At 37.8% G+C, this 23,316-nt stretch overlaps 1 protein-coding gene across 8 annotated transcripts in view; it reads right to left on the bottom strand.

Annotated features, from left to right (window-relative positions):
* The window catches only part of ZNF521 (zinc finger protein 521), a 232,445-nt gene that overhangs the window by 96,279 nt on the left and 112,850 nt on the right, over window positions 1-23,316 (bottom strand). For all 8 annotated transcript variants that reach the window (XM_074899058.1, XM_074899050.1, XM_074899051.1 and 5 more), the window contains one exon: window positions 22,337-22,421. In XM_074899058.1, coding sequence (XP_074755159.1) covers window positions 22,337-22,421 — 85 coding nt within the window. The remainder of the gene's footprint in view (window positions 1-22,336; window positions 22,422-23,316) is intronic.

Raw genomic sequence — 23,316 nt, 5'->3', positions numbered from 1 at the left:
TTTAGAACCTGTTTTCATTTGGAGTCTCTGCTACAGAAAAATGTACACAGATTGAGAAAAATGGAAAAATAGAGTAACATTTAGGCAACCTTCCTTTCTAACTTCCCACACTCACTGTCTGCCCCACCATTTTAACTTGTCATGGTTATTAAAAGTTAGTGTTTACAGAAATAAACCATAATATTCTGAAGCTGTTGCTGCATATTACAGTATATAATTCTGCAAAATCCAAACTGTAAGGTCTTCAGGATGGGGACCTCATCTTATTTGTCTCCCAAGGTGTCCATTTGTTTTTTCACTTGGTAAAAGAATAAACAATCATTATCCTCCCCTACATCCCTTCATTACCTTAAAACCTGACATTTTGAAATAAGGATTGCAGATGATTGCACTCTTTCTATTAATCCGTTCCCTCCTTCCTTCCACAGCTTCAGCAATAATTACATTTTTCTTATCGTTTATTTTGGAATAAACGTGTGTTGCACCTGTACTTCATGTAAAGCTCTTGCACACTTCCAGTGTTTTCAGTGGCTCTGGAAAGAGGAGAGTGGTATTACGCTGACACTGTTTGCTGGCTCCATTTCTCCTTTCCATGACAACCCCCCCCCCCAATCTTCTTCTTTCACGTCAATCATTGTGAACCATTTTTTCACATCTCTCACTAATCTCTAATACCAACCTCTCCCATCCACCCCATGGAGGTGCTTTAGCAGGCTGCAGTTCACTGCTGCTCAAGTATGTGAATAAGTCTTCAAGATAACCACATCAACTGAAAAAGCTAACGTAGCAAGCCAAGCTAATTAAAACACAGTGAATTAGAATATAGCTACATGAGTAAAAGATACTCAGAAAAAAACACAGAGCTGCCCACTAATACAGCTAAAAGAGCACCAGAGTCTTGCTACTTAATTGCACAGGCTACTGGCAAGCAGGTTTTAGCTACAACAGATGACTCCCCTTTAGCATCCAAGTCCTATGCAGACTATTCTAAATCAGACTTTATTCATTATGATGAGCTAATAAGAATTACTTCAGAATCTACAGTTAGTGTTAAACAATATTTGTTTAAAAAAGATTTGAAGGAAATCTTGTTAAAAATTCTGAATGGTATTGGAATTTTGAGCGTACGAGCTTGCCATTCTAAACCATTTGATTAAATTTAACCATAGGAAACTCTTCCAAGACCTAATGAAGCAGCAATTACATCTGAAGAGGGAGCCAAGCCAAGAATTCTACCATTCCAATAGCTCTCCTTTGAACATCATGCTATAATATCTAATCTTCTCAGTTTTGAGTTTACACATACAATAAATCTCTCAGCTTTTGAATTTGTATAAAATAAACCATATAGAAAAACATGATTTTTTTTTTAATACAAGGAGCCTATTGTTTTACAAAATTAAGATAGTTTTAAAATTTTAAATATTCAAAAAAACCCCCACAAACCCATGCATGAAATAGAATCCAGATGAATTTAAAAATTCTGCAAGTATTTTCTGGGTCTGGCTGAAAAGCAGATGCTACCTCCATGCTCACTCCCCATCTTTCACAGTACTTCAATATGAATTTTGACAAATAGATACCAAATTGAAAAATAAAGTGAAATAAAGATGGAGTGAATGTTAACATTTTTTAAAACAAATGCTGGATCTGATCCTGCTTTCACTTGTTTTGTCATAAGCATTTGCCCACACTTCATCATAATCACCTACTTGGTAGCTCACTGAAGACAGCGTAGCTGTGTTGGTGTAAGCAGGATAAGAATCAATCCCACCACTTTCCTTTTGATTAAAAGGAGGAACTGTTAAAAGTGGATAATGGTTTCATTTGTCATGCCCTCAGCAAATGCAGATTGTTTGGTCTTTTCAGTAACATTATTACATTACACAAAGATGACCCTTTTTGTGATTTAAGATGTAGCTAGAGCAATCCAAGTACAGCCAAATCGATGGAGGCAATCTTGCTCTATTTTCAGTTTTCCAACATGTCTTTATTACATGTAATAGAACATTTTAGCATAATAACTCAGAGGTCCTGAGATACAGAAGATGGAGAAATAATGTTGAAAAGCGATTCTTCACATTTGGCTTTCACCACATCAAGTGCAAATGTTGAACTTAAACATGAAAATACAATTTGCTCCTCCTAAAGTCTACATCCTTATCACTTGCAAAGAACACACATTCGTTTCCAGTGCCTCAAGGTAAAGACTAAAGCATCTATCACAAGAACAGTGAGTACCTATCTGAAGGATTTGGAAGCAATCTTTTTGTCATCTTTCTTTGGAAGGGAAGCAGTGTTACTCAAAATTCAGAGATTATTAAGTTTACATCCACAGAGCAGATATGGTACCATATTATTTCCCATCAACAGTGTTCTCACCTGCTGAGAACCTCTCTTTGGTTCAAGACAGCCATTCATTATGAGGCATTAGCACTCTACTGCACAAAGCAAAGTTATGCCCCACCAGTGAAATGGGCAAGCTCATAATACCCACACTCAGCTCACGAGGACTGTGTTTACCTATCTTTTGAGCCCTTCATTTTGGTGATTTAATAGTCAAGCAATTTCTTACTTCAGCAGGTTTGTTCTATACTATCAAGTCAGATATTTCTGGACAAATGTGTAGGTGTTTAAAAGACTCACAAGGCTGCCCAAAGCTCTGCCGTATCAGTGGAGTATGCACTGACAGCAGGGACTGTTTATGACAAGAAACGCTGATCAGCTGCAAGCTTTCTTATTGATGAATCCAACTCTTCACCCGGTCTAAACTAAGCCTGTGGGTTTTGTGTTTTTCTTCTTAGCCTTCTTTGAGGCCTGCAGAAAGTTATGAAATAGATTTTTCTAGTCCTCCCAGGAGCAAGGCCAGGTTCACATGTTGACCTCAGAAACAAAGCAGTCCGCAAACGCCAGTCTTCTCTGCCTAACATAAAGCAAACTACAACATGCAACATAAGGCAATATTAAGAGTGAGAAATGACAAGCAATGTATCAGTATTGGAGAAGAGAAATAATAAAACCTGGCCATATTGAAAATTCCAGCAACAACAGCACTGAACAGCACAATTTTGGCTCTGTTACAGTCTTCATTACTAAGAGTGGAAGCATGATATTCATCTGCAATGACTGCTTAGTTGGAAGGAAGGTTTCAATTACAAGCCAACAAAAAAATTCTTCTTCTTTATTGTAGGGCATTATTTATTTTTAGATCTTTTGGTCATCTTATTCTGTAACCATTCTAACATATATGTGGGTACTGTAATGTACAGCCACATATAGTCTCTCACAAGACATACTGATGAAAATACAGAATAACCCTTACAGGGCTGAATCTCCTCTCAACAACATTAATGTAATTCAGCTCAGTCAACTGGGGGACATTGATGTGAAAATCAAGTGAGGGGAGAATTGGGCTCTGATGCTTTGAACAAGCTGCCCAAGTATATTTTAGAAATGTGAAGGCTGTTAAAACTGTGGGTTCAGGAGCTTGGAAGACAACAGAGGTGAAAAAATGATAAACCCTATTTTTCATGGTGAAATAGCATTAAGGAACCAAAATATGGTCCCAGAATACATAAATACTGAAAAGGAAGTTGCTACCAAAAGCATCAACAGTTTAACACAAGTAAGAAACCAGATTCTTATCAAAGACCAGAGGACTGGAACGGCTCGTTCCATTAGCATGAGTGACAGTGGTGTTTGTGCAAATCCCATGTATGCTGATGGAATATGGACCCTGAAATCTCCATGACCTTGATGTGCAATATTTATGGCTACACCTTTAGCCTCTTGCACATAATGAGATGCAATCTTTTAGCTTTATGCACTTCACCAGGCATTCAATTAGAAAAAGCAAAATTTTTGGGGGGAAGAATACTAAGCTATTTAGACAGAAGGTAGTGAATCAAAAATTGCAAAACTTCAGCTTTCAAAAATAGCCTAAGTGACCTCTTACAATACTCTGACCACTCCATCACAAGCAGGAGGCAACCCCTGTGAAGAGCGAATTCTGGCAAAGTTCTCTCTTCACAGATGATGCACAGCTTAAGCTATAATGAGTTTTTGGGTTACAAATGCTGAACGCATTAATATTCCTTGATGATAATTATCACAGTATAAGCACCTTTCCCAATGTGAGTAGCATAAAGCAACTGAAGCAGCATTTTTACTACATTTGAAACAAGCTGGAAAATGGGATTTTCTACTCTCGTAACCTGAGGTCAACATACATCAAGCTACGCATATTAAATATGTCTACCCTATATAACCATATAGACCTTTCCATATATTCACACACGTGCATGCAATTAACACCCTAATTTTCTGAATACTTACATAAATACTCCATACATATGAACATGATTTCCCAAGCAAAATAAATCCAACATTTTAAACAGGACCCAAATAATTTGTAACCAGGTTACACTGCTGTTTCTCTGAAAGAGTTATTTTTCCATACTATGTAAAAAACAAAAGAAGCAGGTATTAGCTGCAGATACAAATTGAACATTAAAAAAAAATACATATGTACCCAAACTGAAGATAAAATTTGCACAAAACCACTGCCTTCCACCTTCAGGGGTTAAAGTAACCACTGCATGCAATAATGTGTGGCTTATACCCACCACGGACAACCTTTTCTTTTTTAAGAACACCTGAAAATATAGTTCTTCAGTGGGCTGAAATTCTAGCACACAGCTCACAGACTAAGTAATGAGTAGGAGACTGGAGATATCCCCAGGAAACAGAGAAGCGAGAGCCTCAAGCCAGGCAGCTGAGCACCTGCAAAGCAGTTCCTTACCTGTCACTGCATCCAGAGACTGCAGAACTGCTGTGTTGCCTCTGCATGGGGCAGGAATGTACTTATCCCGGCAGCAGCAGCAAACCTACTCATTTAATAGCCAGACGGGCTCACCCAACCTTTGTAGCCTACTCTTAAATGTGAACAGGGAGAAGAAGGGTGCACACCAGGCGTAGCACCTAAAATTGGCGAGCCATACCAAGAAACAGAAGAATACCCATTGCATCACATATCAAACCCAAATTCCTTCCAAAGGTAACATGAGATACACCTCCTTAAACAGTATAAATGGGCTTGGCTGTATTTTAAGTGCAAGACATTTAATTATTATACAAGTACTTACTGAGGATTAATTAGCATACAACAAGGATCTGAAACATGCAGACGTTTGTCAAAGAAGACAGGGCTTCTAATGATTTATTATTGTTTGATTAACAACATCATGCAGCAACTATGTTATTAAATCTCTATTTTGCATACTACAGAACCTAAAAGCGTTACCTAGTGATGTACTATCTTAGTCTCAGAAGAGGGTAACAACTTGATCTTTGCTTTTCTTTCACTTCCAACTCAGAAAATGCTCATTGTTACAAATGATGTACTGGGAAGGAGCCTTTAAAATATCACACTGTGAGTTGCAGGGTTTTCACTAAATGCTATAATACTGTTTTAATATTCTGTGCAAATAAACTCAGTGCTGCTTTCTTCTGACAAAATGGGAGTCAGTTTGAACCCTTAATCCGAAAAATGGGAATCAATTCTGGTGTTCTGTGGGTGTGAAATCTGCTGAATGTATTTATGCCATGTTGTCCTGCACTTCCTTTAGGAAATACACCATTTCAAGAACTAAAGCATAATTTTTACTTATGTGCTGCAAAATGTCTCAAAATCCCATTTGAATATATGGCAAGGTTTTGAGGGAACCTTTGCTAAATATTTAACAGCGCTATTGGCTTATTAAATACTGTAATGCAAAAGCCGTGAAAGGATGATATAAAGCGCATGCCATTTTTTTTCACTTAACATTGGTGCTCACTTTGAACACTGTACAAGCCCATTCATCAGAAGAACTGATGCATTCTAAGAATATTCCTTCTTATCAGATAAATGTAGCAATGGCATCTTGCTATTATAAAAATGATTAAATCCCTCCTTGGTTAATTGTGTAAGACCTGTTCCTCTGCAGTTAGAATCCCCTCTCCATCCTCCCTGCTAAAACATCTGAAAAGATCACATCTGAATATTAAAAGTGATGTAGGGAAATTGGGATGGCGCAAGATCTATTGCTTATATGAAAGGCAAACCTAGGGGAAAAGAGACAGGTATAGAACATGCAGCTTCGGCTTATCATACACAGAAACCGCATGGCTGACCATTTTACAGGTAAAAAATTGAATACGTTTCTCTGCACGTCACAATGCATTTGACAACTAGATAATACAGTGACAGCCACGTTAAAAATACAGACGTAAGACTGAAAATATTCCATAAAAATAAATACATCCATTAAAACAAAATCAAAGTAACTTACTTCATAACAACAGTTGTGTTTCAGTAGCAATCACTGAAAACAAATTTAAATCCACAATGAAATATATTAATATAAACTAACAACAAAAAAAATCTTGGTATGGAATTGCCTGCAGAGTGTGCATTTATTCTGTAAACACTGTAACAATGATTATCTGTCCTTCCAGCTCTCAGTGGAGACTCCTGCTTTTGAAAATGTCTTGTGGTGACTTACTAAATTCAGGCTATTTCAATTAGTATTACTGCACATTAAAAATTAATTGTATTAAAGAGTGGATTAAGGTTTAAATTTCAATTCTACAGTGCGTGTGCTAGAAATGACAGCTAAAAATCAATGCTCTCTGGCCCATAATCGGAAGTTTGTACGACTGAATAGTGTGGAACTGGCGTCAGTTTTAAAAGAATTGATACTTCAATTCAAGGTGTGTCAGCTCTAATTCCTGATTTAAATGGGAATGTTACATGGCCACAGAATTAAGCTGAAGAAGAAACTGAAAAAACAAGCTGCCTTGCAATGAAAAAAATGTGTCATCTTCATAAAGATAGAAAAAAATCCAAATCACAGCTCAAAATTCATATTTGGTATCACTGAAGGAAAAAAGATGTTTTAATGGGATGATGACTTCATTACACAAGATAGATATTGTTTCCCCATTTAGAACATGTTGTTAAAACACCACCTGGAATTGCAGTTTAGGCCCCAATCTTATGAACACTTGAGAACATATATACATGTATAAAAGGAAGCATGTGGCATCTATTAATGTGAATAAAATCATATGCATACTTACATGTTTTCAGGATCAGACCTTTTCACTACAATCACTCATGTGGTGCCATGCAAGCTCATTTCAAACTTTTACTGTGTGCAACAGACACAGAAGCAGGTGCACAAGTGAGCCTGAGGACCCTGTGACACTCACAGTTTGGGACACTTCTCTTCATGCAAACAGTACTGGCAAGGACAACACCAAAAAACATGGCTACTGGAGCCACAGGTCACACACTGGGGAACTCCAGTACTGTGCAAGTCATGCAATGGAGCTGTAGTTTCTACTTCCACCCTTAGCAGGGGATGCTGAATCCCAAGCTGCAGTGGGAGGGGTGACAGGAACATTGCTACCAAATGTATCAAAAGCATAAATGATCAGGCATCAGGCTACAGTGATGAGGGTATATGAGATTGGGCAATGGTTCTTTGTACCTTGTATGTCAGCTATGGTCTCCTGAGCTGCCCTGTTGTTGTAGAACACAGGAGAATTTCTTAGCCTTCACACATATGAAATCAATGATTATCTTCCACTTAATCAATTAACTGACAGATCAGTTAAAACTTGACTTCATGGCTGAAGGCTGCTTCTTGTACAACTAAGACAGAAATCTGCTCTCTTAACTCTCAGAAGCTTGTATTTAGACATTGTCACCTTAAGTTGGAAAGATTTTTGAAAAGAAAATGCCTTTATAAAAATATTTGTATCTTTACAACAATAATATTTTTTATTACTTGGGTGAAACCAAATTTTGCAGAAGGTTCATTAAGATCATGGCATTGGATGGTAAACTGACGCCACTGCTATAATTCTTTGAATGTGAATGTGAACACAGTGCCAAAAGTAAAGGAAATAGCTCAAGCAAAATAATTTTTGCACTCTTCTGTATTGTAAAATGTATGGGGAATAGCAAGAAGGGAAAAAGCATGTTCTACTCGTTATAAATCTAGTATTGTTCCTGTCTGAAAATGGTTATCAAGAAATGCCTGTCACTTCTATCAGCAACAAACTAATTTTTTTAAGAGCAAATAAGGAATAACACCGCAAGTCTAGTGAACAGACCAAGCTAGCATCACTAAAGTATTGCAAAGCCATCCAGGATACCAGAGCCTAGAATTGAACAGTCATTGGTGGGTACCTGAGAGACAAGTTGATGTCCAAAATGTTTCTAAAGATTCCCTGCGCTGCGTGGATGTCCAACAGCAAGTTTGGCATCAAGAGAGTAAAGAAGATGGGTTGTAATAACAACAATAAAAAAATAATCTGGTGCAAATAGACCCCAAGGTGTAGTAGTCATCCCCATGCAACAATCACCCTTCACTGCAATTTAGTGATGTTGCTTCATTACAATACAGCATACAAAGGGGGCAATATTAAGGCATACTATTTAAAGCTACAAGATCTGTGGTGCCAGCTATAGCTGATACTGAATCAAGACTATAGATTAAAAAGAAAGTAATTTCAGCAGAGAATACTGAAAAATGAAAACTCTTCTAAAGGTGCACAAGTGTGTAATTTTTACAAGACTTAGCTGAATGCCACAATAAGCGACTTAAGCTAAAGGCTACCAATACATTTTATAGCGTAAGCCCACAAATTCGTTACAAAAGAACAGCAATAACTGATCACAAATTAATGATAGCCAAAGAAGACAAAGAAATGCAACTGGTTTAGGCAAGGGAGAAAATAAATGTTTTCATATGATAGAATATATAGAAATTGAGAAAGAAATTTGTGCAGGGTACAGGACCCATGGAATAGATGGACCTTGAAGCAACTTTCAGAACTGCAGTGACAAAAGGACAAATTCTGAAGAGGAATAAGCCAACGTTATTGACTAATGGAAGCCATCACAATTTCTGTTAACTCTCTTTCTGTTAACTGGTTCTGACTGGGGAAGAAATGAAGGACAATTTTTGTTGTGTGGAGAAGGTGATGTCAAGAATAGAAATGAGCAGGACCACAACCGTGAGAAGTGATGATATGGTAAAAGAGGAGGAACGATTTTTTTTATATTGGCCTCTGAAATGGATAGGAAACATGAACCAAATTTGTGAGCTCTAAGGCAAGCAGCAGAATTCCCCATTAGCCAAGAGATAATAAAGAACACTAATAATTTAATAGCTCGCTATTTACAGCATTACAGTACTTTTCCTTCTTAATGTACATTAACTAATTTGTCTTGAAAAATCTCTGTGGGCAAGTACTGTCTCCATTTCACATTTCAGTGACTTGTTCTAGGCTAGTGAAGGGGAATGCTGGAACCACCACAAACTTGCATCCATTCTGACTCCTGTTTCGCCTGAAACAAAAATTGTCTTTCTAGTCTGTCAAGCAAAGATCTGAAAAAAAGTCTTGGAAAAAAAGCTCCCCCTCAAAACAAGAAAGGAGAACACTATAAAGCAAAAGGAGAGAGACAGACATGTGTAATGTCATGAAAAAGTTAACCGCATTTTGTGGGGGATAAAGGAGTAGGAGAATTTGGAGTCAAAGGGCCTTCCAAATCTGCTTTTTGGGGAGATGAATGGGAAGGATACATTTAAGGAAAAAGGGCAGCTAAAATGTGTTGAGAGTGCTTCTCTTGTCAGAGAAGAAAACTTCTCCTACTAAAGCTTTAGGTTGAAGGAGACAAAGAAAATCACCAGCCAACAAAAAGCCTGGCCTGGAGGACCCATCGCAAAGTTTGAAAGAGTTGCACATGCAGCACAAAAGTGGCAGTTGATGTAAAATACGATAATCTAGGTGACATATCATAGAAATTAGAGTCCTATTTTCTGTCACCTAATTTATTCCCATGCACCACCATGAAGGATTTTTCCTGGCGGTACAATTCCAGTCTGCACTGCTAGGCATACTCCATCACTGGTGCAAATGCAGCAGCAGGTAAAAGTAGAGAACTTTTCTATTATTAAGGAGTATACCTAAAACTAAGCTTTTTTATGCTAGATCTCTGTCCAAACCTATTTATTTCATTTTTCACTTAATTTTATTTTCACTTTGTTGTCATTTTAGCTTTCTTTTTTAAAGCTCAGATACATTTTAATCAAAAAAGGTTAAAAATACCATCCCTGTTAAGTCTGACTTGAAGAATAACAGCACACAAGGAGCAATGTGGGTTAAAAGTTCAAATTTGGCAGGGAAATGTCACTCAACTGAAGAGAAGAGTATTTAACTGTTCTGGTGAAAATTGGTTTTGATTTGATCATGTTATGACAGTTTGCAAATCACACTTTGCACTAAGTGATATTTGGGTTAGGCTTTTTAACCAAACTTCGAAGCAAATGGAAGGCTGTGTTGCCTCTGAATGTCTAATTGAACGAGGTAGTAAACATCAACATCTCCCAAGTTGAATAAATTACACAGTGCTCTGCAGGAGTCTCATCTGGGGGACAGAGGGGGGGATTTTTTTGCAGATTTATCTAATGTTTTGGCACTCGCGTAGGTGTGCAATGAAAAGCAATGAAGCCAGAAGCACAGTGGGTTCATTGTGAAAGTTGCCCGTGAGAAGGTTGGGAGAAAGGGTGCCTAGCCAAACAGCTAGATATTAAGAATATACTGTTGAGGTCCTGAACTACAACACTTTAATAAAGTGCTGTGTGAGAGAAAATTCAAATTGTATGGCTAGGCACTGGAAAAAGAAAACCAAAACAGGATGTTACAGGCATATCCTTAACTCTGGCCACTGTACCTGTGTTTTATGATTGCTTTTGATTATACAAATATACTATTCCTTCTATCATTCAGTCTAATCCAAACATGAGACTTGTACCTTTCAGTATAAACACAGTGAATGAGGCAGTGTTTTGAAATAAGCTTTGTCCAACACACTATGAATAGCATATTCTGTAAAGTCTCTTGGATAAGTACCACATATATCGGATTATATTCATGTAATAAAAATAATGTGTTATGTGGCTTTGCACCTTTGAGCAGGTCTCCTTCACTCTGCCCACTGCTTCATTTCCTCTGGGGCTTCTCCTAACGCCCTGAATTGCACAATGTATTCAAACAGAAGCTTAGTTAAGAAAAATAAATCTGCCAAAAGTAATGTTTCTTCTTCTTTTCTCCCTGTACATTGAATTTACCTCTACAATTACATTAGTTTAAGGCCACATGACAGAATTACTCAGTTCTGCCCCACTGATATGTTGGTCCCATGGTTTTACTTCCATGTTTCACTAAGAGGGCATATAATAATTTTTCACAGGCAAGAATTCTGAGATTGAACTTTAAAGGCTTGACATTTTTGTGCATGGAAAATTTTAATTTGGCCATATTTACATTTCACATTTATCAATTAGGTGGTTTTTTTTTTTTTAATTTTACAGGCATTTATATCTGTTTTGCTGGTTGATAAAGTAGCTGTCTTACAAGCTGAAGGACATGAGAGATAGGCCATTCAGCTTATATACACATGCATACACCCATGTATATAAGAAGAGGGTGCATTCAATCACAAAACAGCTTGTATTTTAAGTAGGTATCAACATTTCACATTACTATTGATCTTCCATTGGCTCCACTTACAGAAAGTAACTCAACATGTGAAAAAGGGTGTGCAGGAGTATCTTCTGACAATGCATGGTCTATGAGGCATGCAAAATTAAGGATTTTTACCTAAATATAATACTAAACTCCCATAAAAGGCTGAATTGAAAGTACCACTTACTGAAAGCGTAGTGGTAGCTCGACCACTATGCTGAGGAGACAGAGGAGCTACTTTCCTCAGTAAGGATCACTGAGGGTGTCACTGGTTAATTCCTGTTCTATGCTCCTCATTAGCATTACTCTCAAGTTTCTGGTTATCATATCCGAAATATTAAGACATAATAAGTACGAAGGTGCAGATAATTGGATATTAACCAGAACATACTTGACTGGGCAGGAGGTAGGGCCTTGCTTAAACTAATCCTGAAATGTATTAATCACCAATTAATGAATGGGTTTCAAATTCATTTTCTATTATAGAACACCTCTGAGTATCTAAGCTTTTTCTAATAAAATGAGTTGGAATAACAGGATAGGAATAAGAACCACTCCAATTTAAGGCTGGTTTGAATTAATTCCCTATAGCTTGTTGCTAAATTCATTGAAAACAATCCTGGTATGAGTGACATCATAAATATATATGAAATATATATATATTATAGCACTTATAGGCTCTATCTGCAGGTGTAAATGGTCATACAGAGGCTAAATTCAGAACAGAGCTAGTTCACTGGAGAACTGCTATAACATTATCTTTCTTATATAGAGCAAATATAGCTCTTTAAAACAAGCAGCATAAGACGCGCATCAATTCCATATGCATGTTGCCAATTAATGACTTTATAACGGTATATATGTATGGTATAATGGTATATATATGTATGCATATTGCCAATCAATGATTTTATAATGGTATATATGTATGTCAACTTCTGTAAAATAAAAATCCAAACAACCCCTTCTCTCCAGTCCAGCCCAAAATGTGGTCCACACCGGTCCACTCTGGTGATCTGTGCTCTTGGAAGATGGAAGAAAAATGGTGGGACGGCAAATACACAGAGATTGCAAAATACGATTAAGAAGCCTGTCAGGGTGGGGGGAGGAGTGAAGCAGGGTGTTGTTAAGCCCACAAACCCCAGCTTTGGCTAACTTTGCTGATTTTGCATTAAGCATGCACTCTTAACCAGCACTACTAACTAGCTTGACACAATTGTATTTTTCTCAACTAAGAGCACAACCAGCTGCACACAATTAATCTTAAATAATGTTTTTGTTAACTGGGCACATTTAAAATCCAAAACCAAATACAAAAACCAGAAACAATTTAAAAAAAAATACTCTTACATGTTCATGGTAATTTTTAAATGGATATTTTAGTACTTTTATTATTTGAAATGGGTGCCCACTACTGCACCAGAAAAAACCCACCAGAGATCCTTATTGTTACTAATGAAGAAAATTATAACAGACATGGTTGAAGTACTATTATTCCCCTTTCTCTCTTCTTGCTGTCCTCAGTGTTATTTACATCGATGTGAATTGCAAGTAAACCAATATTATCCATCTCTCTGTTTTTTCCTTAATTTGTTGACTTTAATTTTAGTAAGTCTTAAATAAGCGCTTACTGAAGATAAAGTAAGATATGCAAGCAAGTAGTCCTTTTATCAACAATTTTGCCACAGAAATACACAAACATTTCAATGGCTCTTCATTAGCAAACAAATCAACAAGTGATATTTTAATGCATGACTTTATTCCATCTCTGTGGGGACTGTAGTTGAGAGTGTGATGTACAGTACAGAGAAAGGAATCATCAGCCACAGTGTCCCAGGGCTCTATCCATTGAGGACTTCTCAGCCTCTGCTTAAAGAGTGCATTTAATTGACTGATAGACAGTAGCTTCTTTGTTCACAGAAGACAGCGAAGTAATGGCAGCTTGAAAATCGTACCATCTACAGGATCTCCTGAGACTAGTAACAGGGGGATATGTGTCAGGAATAAATAAATAATCTAATTATTAAGCCACTTCCTGTCAAGTTAACTCCAATTTGTTGGCTTTTGAAGGCAACAAAACGAGGCATTTTTCCTCATTATGCTCCTCTTTTTATACCACTGGTAATCACAGGCGGATTAAAGGGTGCCTGATTGGTTTTTTTGTCAAGGAACTGAGAAGCAGCCAACAGTACAGAAAAACAGAGTTGGGGTTAGAAGAAATTTCATGCTTGTCTCCTTTCCAGCTCCCTAACAGCCCACACTGCTGCCCCATACAGTGCTGCCAGCTGTACAGCAAATGTGTACCCCTCCAACGGCGGCCTACCAGGCCACAGGCTCCATCCTGAGAGCTGTGAGATACCTTGCAATCTTGGCAGGTAGCTACTGCTGTCATAGGCATAATTCTAAAGGTGACCTACGAAACCCCGTCAGCTCACCAAATGCAACAATATGAGCAGCTGAAGTTCGACACCCACTCTCCATATTGGCTTCTTTTGTTTCGCTTCCTGCACTTACATCGTAGGGAGAAATCTCGGGACATACTCCGTCAGAGAATTGGAGGCTTCTCTGCTCAGAACAGGGACGATTTAGAAAAGCGACGGTGAGGCTACCCTCTGTGCTGACAGCTAAACACGGCCGAAGGAATGTGCTAAGGCTACTGATAAAGCCTGCAATACAAATGGTCAGCAACAAAGAACAAAAGGGAAGGCTGACACCGTGCCATTAATTCAGCCCATGGTGCCTAAGTATTAACATGCACGGTGTATCATTGCCGTGGCTCGGAGAAGAATCTTACAGCAGGTAGAGGGAAAGGAACAACTTTCATACTGCCTGGCATTACCTTTCGGTCCCTTTCATCAAGTGCTATTCATAGCATGGGCATTTCTGCAGGAAAAATCTAAAGCTTCCGTGTGCTTTGCTTCATTTCTTTACAAAACGAACTGCAGTCTGAATTGTGGACATTTTTCAAATGTTTCTTTTAGTAGTATTATCATTACTATTATTACTACTACTACTACTACTACTACTACTACTACTACTACTATTTAATAATGTCATTTTCATTCATTTTTCTCTAAAAAAGTCCAATGTGCCCCCTGTCCCCCCCCCGCCACAGAAAAAAAAAGGGGTTCATAGATGTTTGCACACTGTGTCCTCACTTAATCATTTGAGATTTTAAAAGCCCTGTGGTCTTTCCTAAAAGCTGTCTCAGAAATCAAGCATCGGTTCCTGCTTTCAACCCCTGAAATGAAGTGCCCGCTCCGAGCAGAGCAGCTCGCTGGGCAAAAGCACGCACCCGGGGAGGGGGGGTGTGGGTGGAGGGGGGGTGGGAGTGCCTGTAGCCCAAATAAGTGACACACATGACGCGAAGCCCGGTGAACGGTGCTGCTCTAGCATGTTTACAGCTGCCTTCGCTGTTTCCAAATACATCTTGAATTTTTTGTTAAATTGCGCAGATAATTAAAGCCTCTTCATATTTACAGTCTGCTTCATTGGTACCATGAATTCTGTTTTCAGTTACTGTCTGCAAATTCCCTCTCTGCACAATTTCATACTAAGCAATAACACTTCATTTTACATAAGTTTTATCTGATGTCCCCATACAGAGCTGCCAGCTGTACAGCAAATGTGCAGCTCTCAAACTGAGGCCTACTAGGCCACAGGCTCCATCCTGAGATCTGTAAGGCACCTTGCTGTCATTGGCAAGCGTTCCCTGCTATCGCTGCTACCATCGCTCCACACTACACACAACTTAAAATCATCTGATTATTAGAATTTGTGGTCCACACTCCATTTTATCCTTTATTTAATCTATCCCCAGATCACACATTTGTTTAAATGTTTTGGCTGGTTTACAAATCATGCAGCCATCTGCACAGTAGGTGTGACACCATTTTTTAGACAAAAGTTACATTACAAAACAACAAAGATAAAGTCATTTGAAATGCTTTGGTGTTTGTTATTCTGCCTGGTTTGCTTGGACCAACTCTAAGAAATAAATAGAATTATCTGTGTAAATCGATGAACATCTATGAAAAACAACACCCAGCAGAACGCAGAGCTTGCTCCATTACCTACGTTAATATCATGACAGCTGAGGAGAGATGACCTGGCCCACTTCTCATCTCTCCTGTACAGATGGCTATTAAAGAGAAAGTATCCCTTTTGTATGGTCCATGCAGAAACCCTTTATGGGCTTTTCAAATAAGCCAGCATTGCCCACAGGAGAGTAGCTTCCTGTTAGTATTAAACAGCCCAGATTTCATCTATTTTGTAACCCAGCTCCTCACAAAATAAACCTATGTTTCCTCAGATTTAACTCCAAATGCTGGTTTTCCTGGGTATTTCAATTACATCTCCTCATTTTGCAGAAAAGATGACCAAGTTTCCTCTAACTTTTAGACAACTTCTTGCCAGCTCTGCTTGTAAATAGATTCCCAGGCATCAAAATGATTTTCTGATGCTGAGAGGTATGATCTGTCTCTTCCACCATAAACCCACAATTTCCATTTCTTACTACTCAGGAATCAGTGAAAGATGATCGACAGAAGGAAGTCTCCACCTCCTTCCTCCTCTAGTGGGTAGATGGTTATCTTTGGATTCTTTTTCTCCAAACCTCAGGTAAGAGGGACTTCACAACATCAGTTTTACTGTAGAGTGATTAAACTGATGTTTTGAAGATGCATTACTTGAGGTCAACATGATGCAACAAGCATTAGTCGCCCAGCACAGCTTTCTGCATAAGTGAAAGAAAAATCATGGGTTTTAATGACCTTAGGCATTAGACAAATAATAGAATGTGTGAATGCCACATGTTATTACAACCAGACCAAAATTTCTGGGAGCTCTAGAAAGCTGATTGAGGTATTTCCTTTGTCTTGACATCAGTGATGTTGTCCACATGTACCGTAATGTACACTGTAGAAATGTAAGGCAAATATGATGATTTACTTTTATAGGTTTATTATGCATGCAGTTAATACATGCATAATGCAAACATGCCTATCCACACAACACACAAGCATATATACATATTATATACTTATATCACTGTCACTGAAAAAATAAAAAATCATGAGTTGCACTAAAATGTGTCTTTACATCTTCCAATGGTTACATGGTACTTGTTATTGTCTTACACAGCTGTAAAATTTCTTTGTAGAGAAATTGGAATGTCAGATCCCACTTTCTATATACTGTTCTTTTTAAACTACAATTCTTCCAGCATAGATTTGTTTACTTGGGGTTTAATGAAGTATTTGCTGGTGTAAACTAGAATTCTTCTTGTCAACTGCAGGGTTGCTTCATCTTGTTTTCCCATTTCCTTCCTAACTTCTGCGCTCAGTATCTTTTTTCTTTCCCTTTATTTCCTTCTCTTGTTCACACCTAATACCTTGCTCAATGCTACACAACATCCTCCCCTCAACAGGCTCCCCTCGCTCCCCACAACAGACTTCACAAAATGTGTTTTACACATAATACTGGAAAGGTTAAAGAAAGAAAAGTCTGCTTACTTATCAGAAATGACCTATATAGAAATTGTCAAAAGTAGGGTTGCAAACAGATACTGAATCCTGACTACGACACCCTTCCCCTTTGCTCCCCGACACTTCAGAGGGGTAGTGGCTCTTGCTATGACACTGGGGCTTGCTTTCTTCATCGACAAAAGTAGCAGCAAACTACAAAGATTGTGGCTCTTTACCCCTTTTATCATTCTCTTTGTCAGTCTGATCAGTCCTCAATGGTAAATGTGCTGCTCTGTTGTGCACAGCCAGCGGCTCGCAATTTGCTCACTATGTTTCATGAGACAGTTGTTTGTGGCTGTTTGGAACACATTTACCTCTTTGGGGATTTATGCGCTAGTTGCAATGCCAACCTCCATAGTGATAGAGATTTCTTTCTAACTAAAATAGATAATTAGAAGCTGGTAATTATTGGTCAAGAATTATCAGAGTGAAAAAAATTAAGCTCTTCATAAATATTCTTGGCAATGTCATCTCTTTACATTATCTCATGCCTAACAGCACTTTACTCAGAGCACTTACAAATTTACACTACTGCGGTTGAGCCTCATAATTTTATATGGCATAATTCCTTTTCTGAGTTAAACATGTCCCAACTCCCCCAGTTCTGAGCCACTCTGTATGTGCACGTGTGCAAAATCCTAGGCAACTGTTAGGGCAACTGTTTTATTTACACTGAACTGCATCAGATACTACAGATGTAAAGGGATCAGTGGAAGAAAAAACAGTGTTTAGCTTGTCTGCTTAAAATAACAGGGAAAATAATAGGAGGAGCAGTGGAGTGCAGCAAACAGAACACTAACAATGGCAGACTCTCTTCCTACCCTCTCAGGTCAAATGCCAACTATAAACTATGTGATGAAAACAAAGGGATGCCAAAAAGCCTCCCTCTTTTCCACAGACACCATGCACCCAGAAATAGAACTTTCTCAAAGAAAGATGCTAAAAATTCCACTCAGAGGGAAAGGTAAAAGAAAGAAGGTGGCTGAAGAATTACCGGTTATGCCAGCACTTCCTAGACCCATACGAAACATGCCTGGATTTACACTTCCTCCTTTCCTACTCAAAAGCTAAGAAATTGTTTTACCAACAAATTTCAACACACTTACTAACAAATATGTTTTCATTTGTCAATCATCCTCATGATTATCCAAACAAAAGTACATGCTTACATCTAGGTCCAAAACAATGCCTGAACAAAGGGTCTATTTAAAAAACTCCACGGTTTGCCTCACTTTCTGTTTGCTGGCATCCCCTAGCCTAAGTTTGAACCAGTGTGTAGTTTAAGCAAACATGGGTGTTGCTTGACGAAGTAGTGTCTAGAAATGTGCAGACAGATCTGGCAGTCAGAACTCTTGAACTTTCACTCACTTAAACGCAAGCAAGGAATTCTACTTCTTTGACTCTTTGTCCTCATCTATTCAATGGAGAAGGCTTATTGTGCCATCCCATCACAAAGATGTTGAGAAGACTCAATTAAAGGCTGCAGAAGAGTTTTAAAATGGGAAGTTCTAGAAGTTATGAACATGTAGTTACTGAGGAAAACCATCCCAGTGACATCTTTTTAATATATAATTTGTATAATAATGAATGTAAATTGTATTGTTGTCAAAGATACTTAAGGTTACACTTCACTGGGTCATCTGCAGATTTTATTTTCCATTAGGTGGCATAATCCCTCTTGTTGAATTGATTGAAACGTATAACAAAATCTGTAAAAACACTATATACCCTCCTAACAAAGAAGAGTAAGAGGCTTTTCAAATAGACTCTAATCCCTCTTCCCCTGCTAAATGTCTAGTTGAGATTATATTTGATTAGACAAAAACACACACATACACACAACCTAAAAATACCTACCCTCAGTGGAGCTATTTTAGCCAACAAAGTAATTCTGGTTGCCTTATTTAAAAGTCTAAGTTTCACACTGGGGTTTTATAAACATATCTTTGCCTCAGTGACCTTCCATAATGCAACTTCTCTCTGTGGATATTAGCAACTCTGTTTACATTCCAGGATCAAGTTCAATTAGATGGGACACCAACTTTTCTAGGTTCCCAAACTGTGAACAAGATAGTGGGTAGCAACTGTTTCCCTTAGGTGGCTGAGCATGTATGTCTATCCGTGGTTCTCACCCATTTCTCAGCAGAGTTTGGCAGATTTTCCACCTTCTTGTTTGTCCCACATCCCAGCTGCATCCCCTTTTCTCCTTCCCCTGAATTGTGATTATGGAGTCCTTGAGGTAAGATGACACTACATCCATGAATAACCGTAACACAGACAATGCTAACATTTTACTATAAGAAATAACAGTTCCTGACACTGTGTGATGATGTCTGTAAAGGCATTTATTGCCCCTACATTTGATCTAGGGATTATCACACTGTTTGACTTTTAACACCTGCCTTCCCAGATTACCTTCCCTCTCCCTTGCATTTAAAGTCCTTCTTTTTTTCTCTCTCTCTTCCTGAAGCTTTTTCACTTTCCCTTCCCCAGAGAAGCAAAGACACTACACCTTGTTCTGCCAATCTCCTACTAGGAAAGCAGGACAAGAAAATATATTTTATCAGATACATGTAAAAAAGGGAAGGACCAATGTGTTTAGGAAACCAGGTTTTTTTCTTTGGTAAATGTGCTGTGTCCGTAAGTCAATATTCACTTAAGTGTTTCATCTAATATATATTTTCAATCTATGTATTGATATACATGCAGGTGTCTGGTGTTGCATATCTGGGTTATGTATTATATATATTCACACCAATGTGTTTACATGCATATTTTCTGTATTATATATGAATACCATAAGCCTACCCACAGACGCACATAAACTAAGGACAGTTTAAATAGCTTGATGTTACTGCTTGAACCTTTCTCTCTAGACAGAATATGATCTTGGAAAAAAGCCTGTGAACAATGATATAAATTAAAGGGGAGAGGGGAGAGTGAAATTAGAAAGATAGCTAAGGAAAAATCCAATTAGTGGTGAGAAGGCTAACAGAATTGGAGATCAGAAATTATTTTTCCCTGTGCTTCGATTCCGAGGTCACATTCAAAACTCTCCGGAACGTTGATATTCCTTTCACTCCATCCCAACACAAAATCCCCTTGCATTTGCTTAATCGAGGCTACATCATTAGGAGCTGCACTGTAAGTCTGGCAGCGCAGATAAGAATCTTCCACTGAACACAGATTACCATAAGCATGACCGGCAAATCTCCCTGCATGTTTTGCAAGCTCCTTCTTTATTTCACTGGGAAGATTTTATTATTAAGCACGTTTAAATCTGTGTCACTATGGTTATGTCATGAAGTAATATCATGCATGATTAGATACAACACAGACAAAACAATTAAATATTTTTTAAAAGATTCTCTTTCTCATTCAACCTCATCCAGCTTTTCGATATAAAACATAGGCAGTTAACAGCTCAGTTTAAGAAAATCAGCCTTTGCACATCTGCAGGCTGAAGCCAGCTAACTGGATTTGTCCTACTTTACTAAGTCTCTCCTTTCTCTCCTCTCATTCTGACCCTTTACTAAAACTCATCCAGAAAACAGAGAAAACGAAAGAAAATCTGAGTATTTCATTAAAGAAGTGGGCTCCTGTCCTGAAAATGTGAGGCACTTGGGAAGTGGGTGACAAGCAAATATACCACTCTGCCATTCCAGCATCACCCCTTACCCACAGTGTCCATATTCCCTGTCATGTTTCAGTGTGACTGTATGTGCTACAATTAAGAACATGTCAAACACTGGATTCAAAGAAAACAGCAGAAATGATGAATTCTGCTGTTGGTAATAACCTACTTTTAAATTTCACGTTACTGACCCAGATTGAATACTGTGAAGCAGTTCAAATTATCTCCTCCCCAAAGACACAAAATATCAAAACTAAGGCTTAATCCAACAGGAAAATTGCTTTGTTCCTTTACAAAACCAGCTTGTCATTTCTGTTTATTCATTTTTATGTAAAGTATATAAAAAGTTCATGTGCTAAATGTCTTAAAACTTATTAATAAAGTACCCAGAAAACAGACTATTCAATTTTGGCAGGTAACTTTCTTCTACAGTGCAGCAAAATTACTAGTGCTTATGGAAGAAATTTGAATGTTACCTTGAAAGAAAAAAAAATAGGCATCAAGCTAAGTATTTTTAAGTTATAAAATGAAAAAAACGCCAGCAAATTCTCTTCTGTTGGATATGTAATTATTGGCTTCTATACCATATCGTATGGTCTGTGCTTTGCATGCTTTTCTATTATTACAGCAAGAAAAACAGCGTAAAGGAAGCAGGAGTATAAAATCAATGGTATCCATCTCTGTCTTGAAAAGTGAAATTTGGAAAAGAGGTTAAAAACAAAATGAGACAACCCTGGCAATGTTATCTTATTAGCGGGCAAATGATGTGCTTGATAAATTTAATTGGCTGATAGAAGTCTTAGTGCTATTACTGAGTGGTTACCAAATTGAAAACATTATGGGTAATCCTAGGGGAATAAGCAAATAATAGGAAAATATGAATATCAAAGAAAAAGCAGATTTTATTTTATTCCAATTTACAACTGTAACAGCCTTGTAAACATCAAGCCAGGCTTAGATTCAGGAATCCTAAAAGACTTTTAAAATGCTTGTACCTTAAAGAGCAGATTCCATTACTGAATACCACAGTTCCTTATTTTTTCAAATAAATGATAGTATTTAATTGTATACAGACACACTCAGGATTTTTTTCCAGACTGCTCAAACACAACAAACAATACTATTTTATGGCCATTTGAATTATCTATGTTTCCTAATGACAAAAACTCGCCAGTTTTGATTTTGATACCAAGGTGCTTGAGAAGTACACAGTAGTGTCATTACTGTAATAACTTCTGAAATTAAAACCTGTCTAAAACTCTACGGAAAGCTAACATCCAGTTCATTAACCATTCCTGTTAGTTTGTTTTCAATAATGCAAAAATGATTAGAAGTTTAATTTGCTAATCACCTGTGTTTTGACTGGCAGTGGATATGTAATTCTCTGCAGAAGTCTAAACTAGCCCTTGCAGAAAATAAAATATGCTAATGCTTTATCAAGTCTAATAATATGAATAAAAAAATCAATCATGCCTAGGTTAATCATTGATGGATGCAATTAATTTCTCCTTAACTGTTTAATTTTAGAGGCAACGATGATCATGAGTAAGAGAAATGGCTATCTGTCTTTGAGAAGTTTTAGTGCTTCACTTACCAATCATGTGGTTTGCAACATGAACTTGGATATCCCATTCATTGTAGAAAACCATCTGACATTTGATGCACTGGTAGGTCTTCTTCTAAAGAAACAAGGGTAGATAAAATTTACTGAAACATGCAGTTGGAACCATTTCACTATAACTCAAAATACTGAGTTCAAAGAGGTCACATAAAGCTCTCCAGCAGTGTTTTCATTAAGCCTTAATTATTAATATTTAAAAATAACACTCTGCAGTTCTGTAGTACCTTTTATCTGAGTTTGCTCAAACTCTGTAGAGGTTGGGTTTTTTCAGCTTCCTAACTCCATGGACAGATCTGCTTTGCTAAAACACCAGCTTTATATTCATGGAAGGCAAAATGCAATGAGGATATGTGGGATGTGATCCAAACAACACTGAAATCAACGTGAATCCTTCATTTTATACCAGTGGATTAGGCCCACTAAAGAACTGGGGAGAAGCCAGGAACAGAATTCAGAAATCAGAAATCTGCTTCTCCCTCGTTCTCAACTGGGCTGCAGAATCTCCTGTGCACCATACATTTTAAATGGTCCATCGGGTTGCCACCTTTCAAGGAAGGAAAAATCCCTGCTAGTCTGGACAAATGGTTACTGTATCCAGGCAGTTGCCTCAATATCTATTGGCATGCCTGTACTAAAGCTGGGAAGGCTGGCTGGAAACTAGCCAGAGAGCAATCCTTCTGGCCACATTACATTGGGAATGACTGACTTAAAAATCATGGTGTATACAGATCAAATTTCATTATAAACCAGGAAATGCATTACTCTGCTCTCTTTGGTGCAGAGGAAAAGTTTTTCATTTATGTCTTGGTGTCTTTCAAAAAGATCTGCTATTTCACTTTTCTACAAGGTATATCACCTGTCTAAGACATTTCAACATCCTAAGAATATGATTGTACTTTCTCTTATTGTTTTTCTTGACCTGAATTGGCCAGAGATTTGATACTGGAAAGCAC

The sequence above is a fragment of the Athene noctua genome, chromosome 2 (genome assembly GCF_965140245.1).
Source record: "Athene noctua chromosome 2, bAthNoc1.hap1.1, whole genome shotgun sequence".
Taxonomy (NCBI): Eukaryota; Metazoa; Chordata; class Aves; order Strigiformes; family Strigidae; genus Athene; species Athene noctua.
The sequence above is the reverse complement of the archived record's forward strand: the minus strand, read 5'-3'. Positions and strand labels throughout refer to the sequence as shown.